The following is a 21,957-nucleotide window of genomic DNA, read 5'->3' on the forward strand; positions in this document are numbered from 1 at the left end:
TTTCTAGATCAACGATCATATCACCTGCAGATAATGGCAGTTTTATCTCTTTCCTTTCAGCCTCTTATATCTTTTTATTTCCTTATAATGTTGGGTGGGACTTTGAGTATAAACAATAGTAGAAATGGGGCATCTTCTTGCTCCTGAACTAAAGTTTCTCCATTAAGTATGTTTGCTATTGAGTTTTAACATACAAACTGTATCAGGGTGAATAATTTTCTTCTCTTTCTAGTTTTCTGAAAAATTTTCCCATCATAAATAGGTGTTTATCAAAAAACCACATGGGTTCGCTGCCTAGTAGTGTAATATATTTTTCTGCATTTTTTCCCTTTAGTATATTGATGTGATTTTTGTTGATAGATATTCTTATTAAGACTCATATCTCAGTTTCTAAGGTAAATTTTAATGGATCAAGATTGGAGTGTTGGTGACAATGCAGTTTAGGGAAAAGATCCATATTTCTTCTCCCCTTTTTAACAAAATTCCTTGAAAGTTTTGTCCATATTATCTCCAATATTTCTCCTCTCATTTTTTCTTGATCCCATTTCAAACTGCCATAACTCCCAACACTTTACTAAAACTGCTCTTAACAAATGTCATCTGCATTGCTTCTTACAAGAGTAAATTTAGGTCAAATTTTTTTTTTAATTAAAAAAATTTTTTTTAAGTTCATGTATTTATTTTGAAAGAGAGACAGAGGGAGAGACAGAATCCCAAGCAGGCTCTGGGATGTCCCTCCCTGAGCCACCCGGGTGCCTCTAATTTTTTAAACATATTTATTCATTTTGAGAGAGAGAGAGAGAGAGAGAGAGATTGAGAGAGACAAGAGCACAAATGGGGGAGGGGCAGAGAGAGAAGGACACACAGAATCCAAAGTAGGCTCTAGGCCCTGAGCTGTCAGCACAGAGCCTGATGCGGGGCTTGAACGCACACACTGCCAGATCATGACCTGAGCCGAAGTCAGACACTTAACCAACTGAGCCACCCAGGTACCCCTAGGTCAAATCTTATTTAAACTATCAGCAGCACTAGTCATAGCCAATCAAACTCTCCTTGGTTTCTTGGCACCCTACTGTCAAATGCATATTAAAATCTCCCCCCTCTCCTAAAATTCAGACTCATATATCCACCTATCACCTTCAAACTCAGATATCAAAGGACATGTCCAAAACTGGGCTCCATTCACTATCCCTGCTACCTTCATAGTTTAAGCCATCATTGTCCCTTGAATGGATTATTGCAATATCCTCCTAGCTGGTGTCCTTCTCTTAACCTTGGTCCTCCTTTCCATGTCAGTCTATAGCAACACTGCAGCCAGAATGATAATGTAAGCACATGTCAATGTGCTCCAAACCCTCCAATGATTTCCTGTCTCATTCAGAGTAACAGCCAGATTTCTGTCAATGTCCTATAAAGCCTTACATGGTATGGCCTCCACCTTATCTCTTCCACAACTTGATCTCTGTGATATTATCTCCTAATAGTGTTCCTCTTGCTCAATCCACCTCACCCACTAGCTCCTCTGTTCCTCAAATACTTCAGGTATACTCACATCTCAGAGCCTTCCCACATGCTATTCCCTATGCATGGCTTCCTTTTCCCAGCTATCTACAGGCGCCCTTCCTGACCTCCTTCAGGTTTCCCCCGAAGTCCTCTCTGGCATCTTCTTTAAGATGGTGACCTTCCTCAGTCAATATTTTCTATATCCCTTCACTGCTTTATTTTCTCATTATTACTTGTGAATATATCCTATACAATATATTTTATGTATGTAAGCTCTACGAGGTTAAAAGCTTTTGTCTCTTTTTTCACTTCTCTGTTCCCAACATCTAGAACAGTGTTTGGCACGTGGTAGGTACACTTGATAAATCATTCTTGAAGAAGTGTGTGCTGAATATCTCTTGTGTACCCTTCTAGACTCATTCTTCACTTTTCCCCACCTCTCTGCCCATTTCTTGCCCTCTGCTCTGGGAGGCTGACATGTTTATTCTGTATCCTTTGTCCTCTGGCTTCTGATTGGGTTTGGTAAATAGGAACGCCAGCAGGGATGAGAGGGAAGGAGATTGAAGTCCGATTGTATATTCCTTTGACTCTCTCCCTATTGGGTCATCTCAAATGAATGTCACATCTTTCCTCTAGGTGGCCCTCTATATATGGTTTTATCCTTCTGGGTCTTCTTTTTAGGTCTGCTTTTCAGGTCTAGGTATGGTGACAGCACTAGGGTACTATTCTATCCTTTTTGCTACATGCTGCCTACACCTTTGTAAATAACCCTCTTTACCTCCTTGAAATGTCTTAATTTTCATGTGCCGTTTGTTTCTGCTGGGAAGCTGAATGTTAGAGAATAAATAAATGAACCCAGAGTGTAAGAATATCTGTGTTCCCTGTGACTGCTCACTGAAAGGCTCCTACTGCAGAGAAGGCTGAATTGTCAGGTAAATAAAATGACCTGTCCTGTAGATGTCAATCAGGCTCTCCCAAAACTGAAAGCTTGTTTCATGGGCTCATGAGCGAGGTGAGATAGTGGCAGATTTGGAGTTTGTATATTGGCTCAATAGCATAGAGTTTTTTCTGTCTCAAGTTATTAACCTGTGAGTAGCAATGACCCCTGAGCCCTCACAGTCAGGTGAATGGTGGCAGATGAGTTACACTGAATCCCTTCAATCATGAATGGAACCGCTTTTTCCCATCCTGGGAATAAACACTTACTCCAGATGTGAACTGGTTTTCCTTGCCTGCTCTTTCTCTCCCATAAGCTTCATTTTTGAACTTAGGGTTCATTAACTAACCCGATATTTCAAACAATTTTGTTTTGGACCAAAAAATTCACTCTTTCATAAAAGTAGAGCAAAAGGTTGATGATGCCCATGAGATCCACTGTTTTTACCATGTGCTATATCATCTAGAAGTACTGGATAGAAAGGCTTTTGAAGACTGTTTGGGTGTGAGCTGGGAGACAACACTGGCAGGATCAGGATGCTTGATGGGGCATGTGTTCTGAACCAGTAGTATATATATGGGGCTGATTCTTCCAAAGTCAGAATACACGGGTCAGGGTCAATACTGGAATGGGATTCTTATATCACTTGCAAGGTTTTTTTTCCCCCTTCCTCCGGTGCTTTGGGCTTTGCTTGTTTAAAACTCCTGATAGCAAAGGAAGAAATGCTTCCGTTAGGAGATCCACAATGGCCTCATTGGGTTAGAAGCTGAGACTACCTCCTGAACACTTAGGGCTCCTCGTGCCACTTGAAAAATGATTCAAAAGGAGGTTATGAGGCTGGTTGGTGTGCATTTGATCCTTGATAAAGCTGCTGCTGTACTAAGAGGGGAAAAAGAAACAGAGGACTATGGATAGAATCTAGGGGTCTTAAGAGGGGGAGGACATAACTATCTGGATGTCTAATGTAACTATCTTAGAGAAGAACCTCAACGATTGCGTATAAGATGGAAAATTTCCCCTGGTGACTGCTAGTAATTGGTCTTTTAAAACTTCTTTTCCTATAGGTTCTTAGCAACTCATCCATTAGAACAGTCATTTTCGGCTCTTTGGACTCCTTGCTGTTCATCCTACAACTTAAATCTTACACGTGATTTTAATGGGGTACACCTTTTTATGTGGTACATCTTTGTCCTGCTGTGACAGTCCCAGCAAACTGTTACCCCCAATCTCATCTACCCTCTGCAGCTAACTTTTGGGCTCACAGGCATTTGGAGGATCCACGTGCATGCCGTTCCTTCCGGGAACTGAGAACTTGGTGAAGGAGAGTGGTCCTGGCTTCTTCTCTTCCTTGTTAGCCCATACCTTCTCTCCTCTATTTTTTCTTTCTGATCTCAGAGCATAGGGCAGGTCCCTTAGTGCTCCTTTGGCTGAGAAGACAGTCACCTGGAGTATGAACTCCCAGCTCCCTTACAGGATATTGCTAGGTACTCCCTGTGAGGAATTACTATGGTAAAATGGCTCTTTCTCTTTTTGGCCAAGAGACAGTCTCCTAAATTAACTGAAACCTGTAAGTGTTGGTTTATAACGAAAATAAAGCAATTTCTCTCTTCAAACAGGGCCAAGGGTGGGATCAGATAGACATGTGCTGCTCCTTGATAAGCCCAAGTTGGACCATCTTGGCTCCTGTCTACTGATATCCAGTTCAATGCCATTCTGCAGGGGTTTGACCCTGCTGCTAAGCCTCTTGCTGTTTGGCTTTTAAAATCACAGACAATCTGATATTCTCAACTGTACACCTCAAGGGAATAGGCTCAACCCTGAAAAACAATTTAGGAAGGCATTTTAGCATCTGGCTCTATTTTATGCCAATTCTCAAGGGGATGTGCTATGACGGAAAAAAGATTTAACCCGGTCCCAACACATTATTCTACTTAAATCAGCACCTGACAGGTAACAGAAGGCCTTAATTTCTCTTCTTTCCCTAGTGATTCCACTGTGAGGGAGGTTGTTTATATCCTAGCAGGAATGACTAATTTCTCTAACTCCTATACCAAGCATTTACAATCGGACACCTACAATTGACTTCTCCACGAGATGGAATGCCAAGCAACAATATCTTTGGAATGGAACATCTCTTGTCTGGCTGTCCATGAACTGGCTCAATGCCTCCAGACATCCCCTCACAGGTGACTTTCCGAGGTCTTTCTCTGAGCCCTCTAATGACCACCTGATATCGCTCAGGCTAGCCCAATTTAAAGAGTCTCATCCCCTGAATAGAAGCATGGTGGGGCATTTGTCACCCAGGATCCTTCACAGCCTGTCTCAAGACTGCAAAGAAACCCCAAGGTACTTACAAAGGTCTAAGGGTGCTTAATTTCTAGATAAGTCTGTTTGGATCTGATGAAAGTTCTTTGATATGGGCTCAATTATCATTATAAGTCTCTTATTCTTAATTTTGAGGATTCAAAATTACACTTGGGGATATTGATGGTTCAGAGGTTATTGGTGTAACTTGCCTGTGCTAAAATTTTAAAATTGATGACTATCAAATGATTCAACAAAAAGGAGATATGTATGTGTGTATATAAATTGTGTGTGTGTGTGTGTGTGTGTGTGTGTGTGTGTGTGTGTGCAGAGAGATAAAAAAGAGAGAAAGATATGAATAAAGCAAATGTGGTGAAAAGGTTAACATTTGGACGGTCCTTGTGAAGGCTAGAAAAAAATCTGTGGGAGGGAGGAGAGTGCGATCTGGGTAATTTTTTCTTGACTCCTACCTAGCGGCTTTCTACAAGCTGGCTTTGTCCCTTAACTGAAGGACACTGCATCTGTCCGGTGACCTCTCCATACAGCTCTCTCTCTTTTCAGGTTCTGGTAAGTCCCTCTCCTCACTCCTTCAACTCTAGAAATGGTAATGGCACCCCAAGTTACTAGCTCCAGAATACTGAATTATCCCTTTCTCAACCTCTACTCACACCTTTAAAGATAGTACCTTTATTAAATTCTCTTCTATTGACCCAATTTGAATGTGCCATGTTTTTTTCCGGGACCTTAAAGGACATGGAAATGTCTGGTGCCTTGTAGCTTTAAAGAAAAATTCATCAGCTATGCCTGATAGCCTTTATTAGAGGTCATTTTCCTACCTCTTATCTCTTAATTTTTCTATATGGCTTCTTAAAAAGATTGGCCACAGGTGACTCATAGAAATTGTTGCGTGGGTATTTAGCTTGGCTCAGATATAACACCTACCACAACTATTTGCTGCCATTAATATGGTCAATGCTTTCCTTTGGATCTCTGTCTACTCCAACAAGCAGCATTCCATTTACTTGTGATGCTCAGCAGCACGCTCTAAGCCCACACTTAACTATATAGTTGCTTGAATCCGCCTGACTTGTACCACTTTGTGGAATGGCAAGACTTTACCCTGGTGTTCCCTTCTCCCTCAGAATTTTCTTTCACGAGTGTATCAGTGATGCCCTTCTCTAGCGCCCATTCAGAGGTATTTGCAGATAATCCAAGCTCCAGAATCTCAGTGCCTTTTCTCGCTCGTGAGCATTAAATGCCTGTTGTCACATGGATTTTCCCCTGAAGGTAGCTTTTTCCAAGAAGACGACTCACTGCCTTGTAAACTTGTCAAGTTACCAGTGTCTTACTACAGCTTATCTACTTAGTCACCCATCAATCTTCTATCTTGGGGCTCCCTGACTGGCTTTTGTCCCTTGAGGCCTCCTTGTTAGGTGTTGCTTCCTATAACTCTGGAAGAACACGGAGTCTTAAAAAGAAAAGTGGTCTCTGAACCTCTAGATGTGCATGTTGCCACTGACAGTACCTAATTACAACCCTGGAAAAAAGCAACTTTCAGTTTTCGTTAAACCGAGCTTGGTATTCTGGACAATAACAGAATGGTTGACCCACCACTCCCTAGTCAATAAAGTGCCTTATGTCTCCATCAAAGTATAAAGAATGAATGCTGAGACCCTTTAATACTAGCCTGAAAACACACACAGTGAGGGGCAAGGGGAAATTTCATAAATAATCCAGGGGAATATCACTGTTGACATTGTCTATGACCCCAAACCCATTAAGCTGATGGCTGCCTGAGGAGAGTGTTTTGCAAATACTTGGGAAGATGGGAAGGTATGTCTATTTTCTAGGACTCCAGAACAAAAACTACCTCTATACCACAGGAACTATATCAGGATGAATCAGTCTCTCAACACAATCACAGTGGTCTTCTAACTAGGATTGAATACCTGTTCGGGGCCTCCTGGGCAACAAGGCAAGATTGCCTGTTACAAGCACATTACTATAGCTAATGGCCAACATGTCACCAAAATGGATTAAAAGACTCTGTCTCAGTCATTCTAGTTACAAAGAAGATCAAAATGTCCCACTCATCCTTAAAAATGGCACTGGGAAGAGAAATGATGAAATATTAACAATCTAAGGAAAAAGGTATATATGATTTCAAACTCAGAATTAATACCTCAAAGCTCATGATGGAACTTTTCCTTTTACTGTCCAACCTGGAAATTCATCAGGGAAGCAAATGCCCCATTATAGACTTTGTAGTGATAATTGAGTAACTAAGGAACCATTATAATGGGGAGCAGGATTTAATAGGGAGGAGATCTGAATCTCCAACTGCTTCAAAGATGAAATATCCATGCTCCTAGCTAAAATTAATCCCTCTACTTGTGCACTAGATCCCATTGCCCTTGCCTCCTCAAGAATATCACTCTGCAATGCTCTTCATCTCTGTCTTACAGTAGCAACTTTTAACTCCCTCTTGGATCATTTTCATTTAGCATATAAACAGGCTGTTTTTCCTCATTTAAAAAAAAACAATCACTTCTCTTGACCCCATTTTTCCTAATCATTTTCACTCCATTTCTTTGCTCTCATTTGCAGGAAAATGTCTCAAAATAGTGCCTTATAATCATGGTCTCCAGGTTCTTTCCTCCTGCTTTTCCTAAACCTATTGCCGTCTGGCATTTACTCCTACCACTCTACCTCAACGGCTCTTATCAACATGGCCAGCTCCCCAGCTCTCATCCTGCTTGAAAATAGCCTGAACATCTGAAAAAGTGGACCATGCCCTTTCTGGACACTTTCTTTACTAGGCTTCTAGGACATCATGCTCTTGGCTTTCTTCCTACTTCTCTGGTCACACCTTCTCAGGCTCCTTTTTTGCTTCCTCCTCAGCTCCCTCAGTTGTTAATGTTGGAGTGCTCCAGGGATTAGTTTTAGCCCTTCTTCTCTTCTCCCTCTATACTCACTCTCTTGTTGATCTGATGCAGATTGAGAGCTTTAAATATGCTGTTAATCCCAAGTTTTTATCTCTAGCCCAGACCTTCCTCTCAAACTCCAGACTTAGTTCTTTGCTTATTCAAAATTTCCACTGGGATGTTTAACATACTCAAAGTCAACATGTCCAAAACTGAGCACTTGTTCTTTCCCTACAAACCTGCCTGCATTTCTAGCCTTCCTCATCTCAATTGATGGCAACTCCATCCACCCAACTGCTCAGGTCAAAGAACTCTGTGTCACTCTGATCTTTCTCATTCTCTCACTCCCCATGGCAAATCCTTTAGGAAAGTCTATTGGCTTTTCTTTTTAAAAATGTCAGAATCTGGGGCACCTGGTTGGCTCAGTTGAAAGAGCATGTGACTCCTGATCTCAGGGTTGTGAGTTCGAGCCCAGAGTTGAGCGCAGAGATTACTTAAAATAAATTAAAAATATTTTTTTAATGTCAGAATCTGACCACTTTCTCTAAGCCACTATCATCTCTTACCTAGATTAATTCATTGTCTCCCAACATATCTCCTTGTTTAAAATCCCTCTAACATAGCAGTCAGAATGATCCCTTTCAACCCAAGGTAGATCATATACTTCTGCTCAAAATCCTCAGTGGCTCTCCATTTCTCCCAGAGAAAAAGCCAGAGTCATTACAAGCGCGTATAAGGTCCATTTGATTGGCATCCTCTCTTTCTTCTGATCATAATCTGCTCCTACAATGTTGGTCTCCCTTCTGTTGTTGTTGGGTTTTTTTGTTTTTGTTTTTTCTTATTTCATCCCCTACAGTTATTTCTTTCACTGTAACCTCTGCCTGGATACTTTCCCCCCTGAGATATCTCTTGGCTAATTTTCTCACCTTCTTCAAGTCTTTGCTCATATCTTATTTGCACAATGAAGCCTACCCAGATCACCCTATTTATTACCTCAGTCTAATCCCTACTCCTACCCAACACTCCTGATCCTACTTAGGCTGTTCTACTTTTTATTAATTCCATATCTTTATGGCATTTTTACCTAACATTCTATATAACTTACTTGTTTATTTTCTATATCCCTTCTGCTAGAATATAAAATCATATGGCACAGATCTTTTTTTTCCACATATATATCCTAAGTGCCTATAACAGTGCCTGATACATTGTAAATGCTCAATAAATATTTGTTGAAATGTAGTCTTGGCCCATGAAAGCCTGATTCTTTTAGGGAAAAGCCATGAGTACACATAGCCCCAGAAGGAAAGCTTCTAGCACCGTTTGGGGCTGCTAGATGCACTCCAGTCCAATCCATTGCTGACCCCTGCTGGAACCCACTGACCAAGTTGCCTTCCCTCTCTTGACTGATGAGTGGACCTAGAACTCCTTGGGGACCAGCAGGGTGACAGGATACTGCTGATACCCTCTCTGCCATTTGCTTGTGCCATACATACTCTGCTCAGAGCAATAATAACTGTAATCCTTCCTTTCCCTTGAGTTTTTACTGATTCTATGGATCTGCAGAAGACTGACTAAATTTACCTTTGTTTTATTTATACTCGGTAAATATGTTCTCCTGTTAGGACCCAATTAGGTGGTGGTGGTGGGGAACCCTGTTCTTAGCTCCACCTTCAGAAGTAATAACTTAATCATTAGCCAGACTAAAAATTGGTGTGAGGGAGACGTTTTGAAAAATATTAATGTAATTTTCCCCGCTTATTTTCTTCCATGTAACCTTTCTCTTTTTGCCCAGAGGCATCCATTTGCCTCAGAGAACATCGTGATTGGTATAGCAGGAATGCAAAGGTAAATAATGATTCTAGTTCAGCTCTTGAAGCCTATAGCTAAATAATAGTCTTAAAAACTTTGTTGGGAAAGTAAAGGAAGTTCTGAATTTTAAACATTCTCAACTACTAAGAGGAAAGCATGTGGCCTGGACAAAAAGCTTCGCTATAATCAATAGGTAAAGTTGGAGTATGATGGTGGGAAGTTGCCATCTACTGAGGGTAGAAGTGATGCGTTCTTTCGGTTGGGAGAGCCAAGGATAGAGGGAAGATCAGAGGAGTTGAGACTCGGCTTACTTGGTGCTTAGATCCCTTAGAAAGAATCCATCAGCCCCTTTATTCCTTAGGCCTTCGCCCAGAATGGGGAAGATGGACACAACATCAGGAAACCCAGATAAGTTGAGTAGAATCTGAAATTTCTGGGCTGGTCCTTCACTTCCATTCTATGTTCAGCATGGTGTTGGGGCAACAAAGTGCCATTCAAGAAGTAATTCCAAAATGGCTGAGAGGTGTCTAGGCAGATGGACTTGTGTCTGCATTCCAGTTCCCTGTGGCCTTGGTATGGTATAGAGGGGAACCAGAATGTTTTTCATGCCTTGGTAAGAGGGTCCAGAAATGCTGAGAGAACCCAAGGTCCAGATGAGGTCTGTATTTGGGATGAGAAAGTCTCATTCTACAGAGACCTCACAATGAGAGGCTATAGCAGGAACACAGGCTCCAGCAGTGAGTATAAGAAAGGCAGCCAAAAGAACCAGACAGGACCTGTTGCAACCCATTGGGCACAAGCACTATATGCCTAGGGATCCCCAGAACAGCCACACATCATGGAAAATGAGTGAGGACCAGAGAACAGCACAGCATACAGCTCTGAGACTGCCTCCCTTTCTGCCCTCAGAGAAACACATAAGCTCCCAGCATTCAGAAACCAGGGTAGGAAGGAGGGATAAAGCCCTTGGAAGGAGGCAGCCCTGAGAGAGTGTGACACATTTCAATTTTTTCCTCTATCATTAACAGAAGTGGGAGCTTGTTAATAAGGTGCAGTTAGCTATAGATACAGTTAGCTACCATCTGTAAGTGTTTGCACACTTTTATATTGTTTTTATTTTCTTCCCCTTTACTAAACTAGAATATTTTGAAAGGGGAACTAGAATTCTAGGTCAAGCTCTGGATCATCACGAGCTGTCGTGGAAAATAGAGGGACAAAGAGTATTCTGAAGGAGGAGAAAGGAAAGAAGCGCTTTGGCGTTGGAGGGGGATTTTCTTGAGGGAATTTGGGGGCTTGGTTCCTGTGTGATTTAACCCTTGTTGGCATTTCCCCCCACTCCTGGCAATGAGCTTAGAAAATGGGAATGAGTGTCCGAATTCCTACTGAGGGATGGGGGAGGCGGCCAGGGAAACCCTGTCCAAGTCCTGGGATGGGCACTAGAGCTCCTGAGCTGACCCCCCTAATATATGGGCCAAATGGTTCTTGATTGCATCAGATTCTTAGTGTACTATACTTTCTCTCCATATAAAATAATCTATCTTTGCCCCACTAATGTTTTGTACTTTGATTTTTGTTTTCACTCCGATATTTTGTCACACCTGCTTACTTTTATTAACATTTGTCTGGTGTATCATTTCCTACCCTACCATCTGCTTTTCTTTTCTAACCAATAGTATTTTCCCCTCCTAGAAAATATATATTTTTTAATGTTTTAACTTATGCAAGTAATATGTGAAGATATTCTCCTTTTTAAAAAGCAAAAGTGGGGCACCTGGGTGGCTCAGTCAGTTAAGCATCTGACTCTTCAATCTCAGCTCAGGTCATGATCTCGTGGGTTCGTGAGATGGAGCCCTGTGTCGAGTTCTGTGCTGACAGTGTGGAGCCTGCTTGGGATTCTTTTTCTCTCCCTCTGTCTCTGCCCCTCCCTGCTTGTGTTTTCTCTCTGAAAATAAATATATATAAACAAAAAATTTTTAAAGAGCAAAGGCATTACATACATAAGGCTAAAGACTATCTCTCAGTCCTGGTTCTTTCGTTAAATTGCTTACTATCCTTTGACTACTTTTTTGGGTCCTTATCGCTCATGTTTTTGGTCCTTTATATATTCTGGATATTAATCCTGTGCCTGTTAATTTTTTTTCAGAGTGTAGCTTGATATTTAACTTTGCGTAGACTTTCAGATATAAAATGTCTTAGAATTCTGAAGCAGTTAAGTCTTTTTTTTTTTTTAATTTAAAAAAATTTTGCGTCCTAATAAGAAAGGCTTCCTCAACCAATATGATACTTTCCAGGTTTTTTTTTTCTTGCTAATAACTTTTTATTGCTTAAAAATGTTTAGGTTTTTACCATCTGAAATTTATTTTTCTGAAAGATCTGAGACAGACAATAATGTTGTGTTTTGTTATTTTGTTTTGTCACGAAGAGCCAACTATCTCAATAGCATTTGAGACTAATGTCTTGAGACTAATCTGTCTTTTCTCCACTAATGTGAAACGGCATCTCTCTTATATACCAAATTCTTCTATATTCACAGATCGATTTCTGAGTTCTTCATGCAATTCCATTTATCTTATTCCTGCACTATACCACACTGTTTAATGACCACAGCTTTGTAATATTTTGATATCTGTAAAGCAATTATTCTTCCTTTCCCCCCACAATCTACTGTAATATCTCCTTGAAAAAGTTTCATTTAAAATCCTTTTTTTTGGGGGGGGGTGTTGATTGGAGTTGCATTAAGTATATACATTTGAGGAAAAGACTGACATCTTCATAGTATTGAGTTTTACCACCACAGATACATTATTTATCTCCACTTAGCTATATTTTCTTTTATGTCATTCAGTAAAAGTTTTATAGTCTTGCCTATAAAGGCTCTTTGTTATTAATTGCTACTGTATACGATAGCACTTCGTCTATTACATTTTCTGATCGATGATTGCTGGCATATAAGAAAGGCATCGATTTTTCTCCTTTTTTCAATTAGTGAAGCGAATTACACTGACAAATCTCTATTATTGAATTAATATCGCAGTTTTCAATACATTTCAATGATCGTAATGCATTATTTTTTCATTCACTCCTGAGTTAGAATTTCTAATATTTTACTCAGGATTTTTGCACCCATCTTTATAGATAAAAGTTTTTTGTTGTTGTTTTTTGTCTTTTATTTGTCTTGTTTTGGTACTACAGTTAGCTTAATTATATAACATAAAGTAAATTAGATAATTTCTATCTCTTTCTATGATTTGTAACAATTTTAAAAAATGGAAATTATTTGTTTCTTAAAAATTTAAAGAATTTGCCTATATAACCACCTAGACCTAATGCCGTTTTAGGGAACACAGCTCTGATTGTCATTTTAATTTCAGATTTTCTACATTTTCTTAGACTATCTTAAAATTTTCTGTTTTCCTATAACATTACCCATAATTTTCAACTCTATTGATACAAAGTTGTTTGTATTATTCTGTTATAATTTTAAAATTCTGCTCATGTTACTATGATTTTACATCTTTTTTTTCTTCCTGATAACTTTTTTTGTGGCTTCTCTCTTTTTTTCTCCATCATATTTCTTAAATCCGGTTTTATTAGTTTTTTTTAAGTACTCTACTCAATTTTTTCTTCTGTTTCATTAAGTGCTGCTTTTATGTATGGCAGTGTCTTTCAACCTTTTTTCATTATGACCCTTCTAGGAGGCTTTCAAAACATTTTTTTCTGTCATCATCACCTCCTCCCCAAATCCTAACCCACCCATATAACGTATATCTATGTTGTATGACCTTTTGAAAGGCCACACTGAATTGTAATAGTAAGTGTATTTTGACCTCTCAAGAACCAATTTTTGCTACCCTGGGGGCAGTGATCTTTCCCATTGAGAATCCATGGTCTGTGGTAATGTCTTTTTCTACTTTGTTTGGGTTTGTTTTCCTTTTTCTTGGAGATGAAAGCTCAGTTCATTCACTTTCAATCCTTTTTTTTTGTTTTTGTTTTTAATAAACAATTTAAGGGGTGCCTGGGTGGCTCAGTCAGTTGAGCATCTGACTTCGGCTCAGGTCATGATCTCATGGCTCATGAGTTTGAGTCCCATGCTGGGTCTCAAAAAATTGAGTAGAGTACTTAAAAAAAAAAAAAAACTAATAAAAATAGATTTAAAAAATATGACTGAGAAAAAAGAGAGAAGCCACAAAAAAAGTTATCAGGAATAAAAAAAAAGATGTAAAATCATAGTAACACATGAGCAGAATTTTAAAATTATAACATTTCAGAGCCTGGAGTCTGCTTTGGACTTTGTGTCTTCCTCTCTCTTTGCCCCTCCCCTGCTAGCGCTCTCTCTCTCAAAAATAAATAAATATTAAAATTTTTTTAAATAAACAACTTAAGGCTATAAATTGCATTTCTTCCCCCAGTTGTTTTCTTGCATCACAAAAGCTTTGCTAGGTAGTGCTTTTGGTTTTCATTCAGATATAAATTTTGTAATTGCTCCTGTTATCTTAGTCATGTAGAAGTCTGCATTCACATTTTCCAATGCATGAGTTTTTGGTTATATTTTTGTTGTATTTTCATGTGATTAGCTGCCTGGAGTTTTTTAAGACTGTCTATTTTACTATAGAGTCCATAAGAATTCCTGCAATCTTTCAATGTTAAGTTTGATGTTTACTGGAGGCTTTTGATGTATACTCTTCAATGTTTTTTATTTATTTTTGGGACAGAGAGAGACAGAGCATGAAAGGGGGAGGGTCAGAGAGAAAGGGAGACACAGAATCGGAAACAGGCTCCAGGCTCCGAGCCATCAGCCCAGAGCCCGACGCGGGGCTCGAACTCACGGACCGCGAGATCGTGACCTGGCTGAAGTCGGAGGCTTAACCGACTGCGCCACCCAGGCGCCCCGATGTATACTCTTTATCAATTTGAGAAACTATCTTCTTTGTTACTAGTTTGCCAAGGTTTCTTCGAATTAAATCACAAATTAAAACTCAAATTGATAAGTTTTAACAAATACTTACTTTGGAACCAAATGCGATGATCATGCTTATGTCTTCCTGATTTCTATTAACTTAACTACTTTGATATATTACATGTGTTTCATCCATCCTACGCTTTCCCTTGAGACCTAACTCTGTACATTCTCCAAGCCATATTTGTATTCCTATTCCATTCAGTGGTGAGACACCTGAGACTGAACAAAAATGTTGAAAATATTGTCTACATATTCTGTATCCAACCTATCTCAGTGTTAAAAAGGTGATTTTCTAATGGTTTACCTACAGATTCAGGTAGGTACCTCTCAATATTCTTTTGGATCTGAGATCCCTTGCAGAGGTAGGCATCTTGTTTTCTCTCTGAGAGCTTGCATTCTTCTATTATATCTCATTGGGTTCCAATCACATCCTCTAACCTAGTAATGACTAAACTACCACTCTCTTTCATAGTCTCATCTTTAATATTGGTGGGCTTCTGATATTTTTTATTTTCCATTTGTATTGTCAATTCTATCCTCTAAGAACACAACCTTTCTCCTAAAGAAATCCTTCCCTTCTTCCAGTTCGACTGACCTGTCTTTATTCATTTTTCACCCTCCCACTGCTTCCATTTTGACTTCAAGATCTAAATATATATTCGAAACAAATATGATTCCTACTTTATTTCCTCAGAAAACTTGACTCCTAGGGAAAGAAGAATCCAGGCATACCCTTTCAAAATACGCTTCCTATTCTTTGGGGTTATAATGGCATTGCTTCTCTCTACCCCAAACCCATATATCACACACATTTGCATCCTCTTTTTATTTTCATGATTAAAAACCACCATTACTCTGTGATTGAACACAGACTGAGTCCCTGAAATTTCACTGTCAGGGCTTATATAGTCAACATATCTGGCACCAGCTTGGGACATAAATAGAAGGTGACTATGGCTACCCCTCATGAAAGAAAGACCTTGACCCCTCCCATAGACCTCTCTCTGGATGCAATTCAAATCAAGATAAAAGGGAACCAAATTGGGTGCAATTGATCTAATGCCACCTGCTAATCCCCAGCACAGTTTAAGGACTAGAATCTCCTAAACTTATGTTTTGAAGTTCACATGGAACTTATGCCATTCTACCTTAAAGTCCTTATCTACAATTATGGCTGACAATAAAGGCACAAATTGTTCCACTCAATAGTGCTTTTTCCTTCTGCAGAAAGCCTGTCTCAACTATATCTATGTGAATCAAGATCAGCCATACTGGCCTGTGCAGCCCACTTTTACAGAGTCATATGTCCAGTCCCTCTAAAAAGGTAGCTTGGGGCGCCTGGGTGGCGCAGTCGGTTAAGCGTCTGACTTCAGCCAGGTCACGATCTCGCGGTCCGTGAGTTCGAGCCCCGCGTCAGGCTCTGGGCTGATGGCTCGGAGCCTGGAGCCTGTTTCCGATTCTGTGTCTCCCTTTCTCTCTGACCCTCCCCCGTTCATGCTCTGTCTCTCTCTGTCCCAAAAATAAATTAAAAACGTTGAAAAAAAAATTTAAAAAAAATAAAAATAAAAATAAATAAAAAAAATAAAAAGGTAGCTTGTATATGGAAGCTAGTTACTATATGCTGCTAGGACTCAAAAAGGCCAAATAACTGAAGACTCCAAGATCACTAAAGTGCTAAGGCCCTATGCCCTGGCACACAAGATGTCCCATCTCTGCACATCTTATTTTGGTTCCCTAATTCCAGTTAGAGTGCTATTTCTCAAGATACTTCTCAATGTATATTTGCATGTGTTGGGGCTTAAGGGAGAAAATCAATCATATCCCTTTCCTAGCTAAGTTCTCAAACAACTGAGTAATAGCTATAGGAATCAGACTAATGAGGATGAACATATCAGTATTTTGTTGATGAAGCTGTACCTATGGCCAGAATTGGGCTTTCTAACACAGTATCTCTCCCCTACCCCTCCCAATTCCTGATGTTGGGATTACCCTCCCAAAGGAGAATATACAAAGGAAACACTTACCTAGAGAGCTGCAAGGGCCATGGCTACTCCAAAAGTGGAGACAGAGAGAGGTGCTCTTCAGACCTGCCTCTGGAAGGCAGGCCTGGGCCTCAGCAGGTGTACTTATTAGGTGAAAGCTGGATCTGAATGGACTGCATACACATTGCAGGCAAAGAGGTACAAAAGAAAGAACTTAGAGCGTGTGTGTGTATGTGTGTGTGGGCGCGTGTGTGTAAAATGACCCTCTTCCCCGTGTCTCCATCAGAGAACACAAACTTCCTTTGGGGAGAAGTGAGTAAGAGGTAGAAACACGGGCCAAGAGTGGTATCCCAGTATGGTTCCCTACTTGGAGAAGAACAGGAAAATAGGAACAAGTGACAGATTCTTGTCCCCACGGTTGGGGGCAAGGCCTGTACTCTTCACACCTTCCCAGTGGGGCTTGGGGATCCATTTCCCTCACACCCAGATGTGTGTGTGTGAATGCGTGTCATATTCCAGCTTCCAACCCAAAATTCAGAAAAAGTCCTATCAGTAGATTCTGTTACTAGGTCATTCCTACATCAGAACTCAGGATGGCAGAGGTGGGGAAGGGCCCAGAGGTTCAGGCTGACCCCAACCAATCCCCAGACTCATTCAGTAATTGAGCTCCATCTGTTTAACAAAAAGAAGCAAAAGAAATACCAATAAAACTAGGAAGCCCCTTCCAAGACATTTCATCAATGACTGCTCTTCAAGAGCTGTTTGGTTGCTGGAGTGAAAAGGGTAGTAATAACCAAGACTAAGAAGAACTAGCCTATAAATCTTGCCTCCATTATCGAGCTACTCTAAGTGTTTTGAGTGTCTCCCTCCCCACCATCCCAAGTCCTAGGAGAAGTCATTGGAAGACATGCCACACTTAGATTGTCAGAAGCCATCCCCAAAGTCCCCAAGGTCGAAGAACCCAAATAAGGACACTGCTTGGGAGCTTGAGAATCAAAAGTTATTTATCAAAGGGTGGTTGGAAAAGCCAAGCTTTCTTGAGCCCAATTCCAGAACAGTCAGTGGGAGTCTTTCTCCCATTAGCTTCATTGTTCACCTACCCAATGGCAGATCTTCTACTGAAGGAGACAAAGGGGAAATGACAGTCTTCAAGGGGGCCTGGAGTGCCCTTCCTATCCAGTCTCAGCTGAGGAGACAAACAGAGCAAAAGGAGGACTCTTCCCCCAACCAAAACCGACCTCCACAATTGGGGGCCTCCTCTTCCCATATGTAGTTCAAAGAGGGCCCCACCCTCCCTGTTCAGTCTGCACCAGGAAACACTGACTTCTTCAAAGTCACAGGGCATACAGTTTGGGTCCTTCTTATGGACATTTCCCTCACTTAGTAGAGACCCAATGTCAACTTTGCATCACTCACTCTCTCAAGGAAAACAGAATGCCCAGGACCAGAGGAAGAATAGAATTGGCAGTGAAAATTAATCTACCAGGTCAAAAGATAAAAATCTCTCCCCAAATGCCAAAGAGACATTCCCACTCTAAATCCACATGGTGTGAAGGAGGGAATGGACTCAACCGGCTAAGAAAGGGGCTTTTAAGCTAAGCACAACAGGCATAGTGTTCAGCAGGGACTGGACATTTGAAGCAACCTAGAAGTGACAGGGAATGGGAAGGGAGGGAATACTGGTAGCAGGAAGGGAGAGTGGTGTCCTTTGATTAAGGGCCCAGAGAGAGATGAGGTGGGGTAACCAAGCCTGAGGGAAAGAGCCACTTAGAAGGCCAGATACCTAAATTCTATTCATGGCTTTTGCCGGCAACTCAGCATGAGACTTTGAACTTATCTAGGCTTCAGTGTCTTCATCTGCAAAACAGGGGAAAGCGGTTTGTTTAACTAGATGCCTGTTATGGTCCTTTGAGATTATGGCACCCTCCACAAGATATTCAGGAAGGGGGCGCCGGGGCCTTACCAGAGCAGGAAATTCCTTTCAGCCCCATCTCTAGTAAAAAGGTCACATGTACACACATTCACACGTACATAAGCAGAGTGACCAACAACTTTGTTCATAGCAGCAGAGACACATATAGAAAAAATAAATACTGCTGATGCTTGATTCCTGCATTGGGGCAGAAGGGTCCTGAGGGTATAACTTGGAGGGACTTCAAGGTCAAGGGAGAAGGGTCCTCCTATTTGATAATAATTTTCACCTTACTGTTCCTTCCCCAAGTCCAAGTCCAGGGCAGCCAAATCTTTGGAGAAAGCCACTCTCATCTTCCCCTCCCCAAACCATCAACTCATTTACTGCAAAAACAAAAATGCACACATCCCAAGGGAAATAAACCCCTTGTTAGCCACTAAGAAATGAACAGAATCTACCACACCTGAGATTACTTGGACTGGGCAGCTGGAACCACACGCCCCTATTTCCCTGAATATTAACAATGATCCTGAAAGGTCTTGTTTTGGACCTATCTCACCCAAAGTCACTTGGGTGTGCCCTCTGGCTAAAAGGGGAACTAGCCTGGACCACTCTCTTATTTCTGGTACTTTCATGGTTGTTTCCAAAATTTTCAACCAATCTCACTGTGAGAGTGAGCCAGGAAGTTGCCCTCCCCAAGTAGGAATCCAAATGAGAAGAAAGGCTACGGCGCAAGTGCAGGGTTCCACACCATGCAACAGGACCTGCAAACAGACTCGCAACACTCCCCAGACACCAAGAAGCATCTCCCAGCCATACATTCACATGGACTCTTACATGGCCTCTCCTACCAGAGGTAGCTGGGGCAATTGGGGAGTGGAGGACATCAACCTCCCATCAACCTGGGATCCCTGTTTAAAAGATACTAAAAATAAATTAGTAAACATTGCTATTTACAGAAATAGAAATCATTTCTGTTTCCAAAGGCCTCTCACCATTCCAGTCCTGGACATTTCCAAGACTGCCACCCCTGAAACCCTCTCCAAGGTCCGCCCTGGCGGGTGGATAAGACACTAGAGTCCTCTGAGACTGGGAGCTCCTCAGGCACCTGAGAATTCCAGCTTCACATCTCTGGTTCCAGGGGAGAATCTTCAGGACTCTGGAGAGTACGGGGGTTCATCCCTTTTTCACCAGTTCCTGGGGGCTGTCTTGAGGCAACCCTCTCCCCTTTAGGTTGATATACGTGTTGTAAGAATTCCTGCTATTTTCGGGCCCCCAGTCCCTCCCCAGGGTCCAACGTGCCTCCCTGGACCCATCCTCCGAGCAGAGGAACCAGTCTGTGCCTTGGTCTAATGACTCTGGGAGAGAGGGTTGGGCAAGGAAAAGGCAGGGACAACGGTCTGGGCGATCGTCCTTGTGGGATGACTAACAGCAATGACTGTCAGACAGGCAGGTGGTGAGGCTGGGCTCCTGGCCGGGGATGGAGGCGGAGCTGTCCACCAGGCTGGTGGGTTGGGGGTCGACTCGGGGAGTGCGACGACGCCCGCGGTACTCGATCATGTCAGGATGATAGGCTGGGTGGCGGCGAGCATGCTTGGTCAGATGGTCACTCCGGGAGAACTGCTTGGGACAGAGGGGGCAGGAGAAGCGCTTCTCGCCCGTGTGCGTCCTGTAGTGGCGGGCCAGCTCGTCGGAGCGCGTGAACTTCTTGTCGCAGTCGAGCCAGTCGCAGGAGAAAGGGCGCTCACCCGTGTGGGTGCGCTGGTGGGACTTCAGATGCGACGACTTGTAATAGGCTTTGTTGCAGCCCGGAAAGGGGCAGCGATGGCGCTTCGCTGCAGGTGTAACCGGCCTCCGACGAGGGACTGGACCTGTGGCGGGGGCGGGGCCCGCCCCAGGGGCCACGCCGGGGACCGCCCCGGGGGCGGCAGGCGCTCCGGAGACGGCAGGAGCGCCTGGGACCGCGAGCGCGCCGGAGGAGTGCGCGGGTCCGGAGACCTCGGCCGCGCTGGAGGCCGGGGTCGGCTCTGAGCCCAGGGTCGGGCCGGAGCACCGGGTCGGGTCGCAGGAGCCGGACGAGGCGCGCAGAGCTTCCCCCGAGTTCTCCCCGAAGCCCTCCCCAGAGCCGCCGCGCAAATCAGCCAAGACGCTTGCAGCCAGCAGGTGGGGCGCGGCGCCGCCCGCGCCGGGGCTGGGGGCGGGGACCTGGGGGAGCGGGGGGACCGACGCGGGTCCCGGTGGCCCCGGACCCGGCAGAGCGGACTCCGGCGGCGCCGCACCCACCTCCGAGCCTGCGGCTCCGCCCGCGCCCTCGGGGTCCGGCGGGCGGCGGTGAACCACGGCGCCCGCGGACATGGACACCAAGCACTCAGCGGCGAAGTAGTCCAGGCACGCCACGGCGGCCGACATGCTGGCACCGCCGGGCCGCCGGCAAGCGCCGTCCGAGCGCGGCCGGCCGCGGGCGAGAGAGTTCTCGGGAGCGTCCGTCCCGCAGCCTCGGAGCGAGAAGCAGGAGGCCCGGTGCGCGCCGCCCGCCGCCCGGCGCCGCCGCCGCCGCCCGCGCGGAGCCCGCCCCGCCTGACGCGCCCCTGACGCACCGGAGCCCGCGGGGGCGGCGGGACCCGCCCCGGCCCGCAGGACACCCCCTCGGAACGCGGGGCCCACCGGGCTAAGTCATTTTTAACAGCCTAAGAAATTATCTTGTCTTCGCTTTCTTGCCTCTGCTGGTGAGCCAGGTAATTTTAATAAAGAGAAAACTCCCCGATCGTAACTTCTGGGCAGCCTGCCGGCTTCGCGGCCCCCCCCCGCCCCCCGCCCGCTGGTCCTCCGCCAGCTGGGTGTCCGGCGGAGTCCGCGAAACTTTTTTTTTAAGGAAAAAAAAATGCTAATACCTGATCTGTCTTTCGATTCATAATTACGATTGTTAGTTAAGCGGGCTGCAGTTACATTTCATTTCGGTCCGCCGCTCTCAGACCAAATTTAAAATATCCCCAAGTCGGCATCAAAAAAAAAAAGTTTTCTCATTTAACAGTTCCACTGTAATCCGGGGTCGGTACAAATTGCCTAAATAGATCCACTACGTAGCCATTAATTAATAGCATTTCGAACCAGAAACATTTCTAACCTTGAAACAGCAAAGAATCCTCTCATGGTTGAAATTGAAACTTAAAATCCTTTGAGTAACGATTTAACTATTCAACCAACGAAAGAAAAATGCATGTTTAAACTGCATTAACCTGTCACAGGCATACAAACAAATTTCCACGCTGAAATATAAATTATAGACTAGCAGCGAGATAAACACATTAAAATGGACTCCCACAATTTTAATAATAGAAAGTCACGTTTCCAATTAGGCAACATCTTTTATTTTTCTTTTGACAAAAATTAAAAATAAGAAAATGCAACAAATGATATAGAATTGCTCATTGTGACTGTGGGGGGGGGGTTCTTTTTATATAATAAGGTATATGTTTAATTTTTTTTTTTTTTTGCATTTCTTTATTGCTTTCATTTTTTTTTCCTCCTTTGATTTTTTAAAAATTAAAAACGCATAGAAAGGCAAGCAGGATGATTTCCAAAAATAGTCCCAGCACGGTTTTTGATGCACACAAGCTTTACTA

General features: G+C 42.9%; 1 protein-coding gene across 2 annotated transcripts; it reads right to left on the reverse strand.

The window, feature by feature from the left end:
- Positions 1–17,408: 17,408 nt before the first annotated feature.
- On the reverse strand, positions 17,409–20,743 carry KLF14 (KLF transcription factor 14). Of its 2 annotated transcripts, XM_053897130.1 has the most exons (2): positions 20,449–20,743; positions 17,409–20,268 (listed from the first exon to the last, which is right to left on the reverse strand). In XM_053897130.1, exons 1-2 carry the CDS (start codon positions 20,741–20,743, stop codon positions 19,760–19,762), a joined length of 804 nt encoding a protein of 267 aa, XP_053753105.1. In that variant the 3' UTR covers positions 17,409–19,759. The 2 variants fall into 2 exon arrangements, with proteins under 2 accessions (XP_053753105.1, XP_019308312.1); XM_019452767.2 differs by having other exon boundaries at positions 17,409–20,743.
- Between the last annotated feature and the right edge of the window lie 1,214 nt (positions 20,744–21,957).

This window comes from Panthera pardus, unplaced genomic scaffold (assembly GCF_024362965.1).
Source record: "Panthera pardus isolate Hobbes unplaced genomic scaffold, ASM2436296v1 HiC_scaffold_8, whole genome shotgun sequence".
Classification (NCBI taxonomy): domain Eukaryota; kingdom Metazoa; phylum Chordata; class Mammalia; order Carnivora; family Felidae; genus Panthera; species Panthera pardus.

Coding starts and splice junctions, on each gene's coding strand:
- KLF14 (XM_019452767.2), bottom strand. CDS start 20,743: ATGTCGGCCGCCGTGGCGTGCCTGGACTACTTCGCCGCTGAGTGCTTG.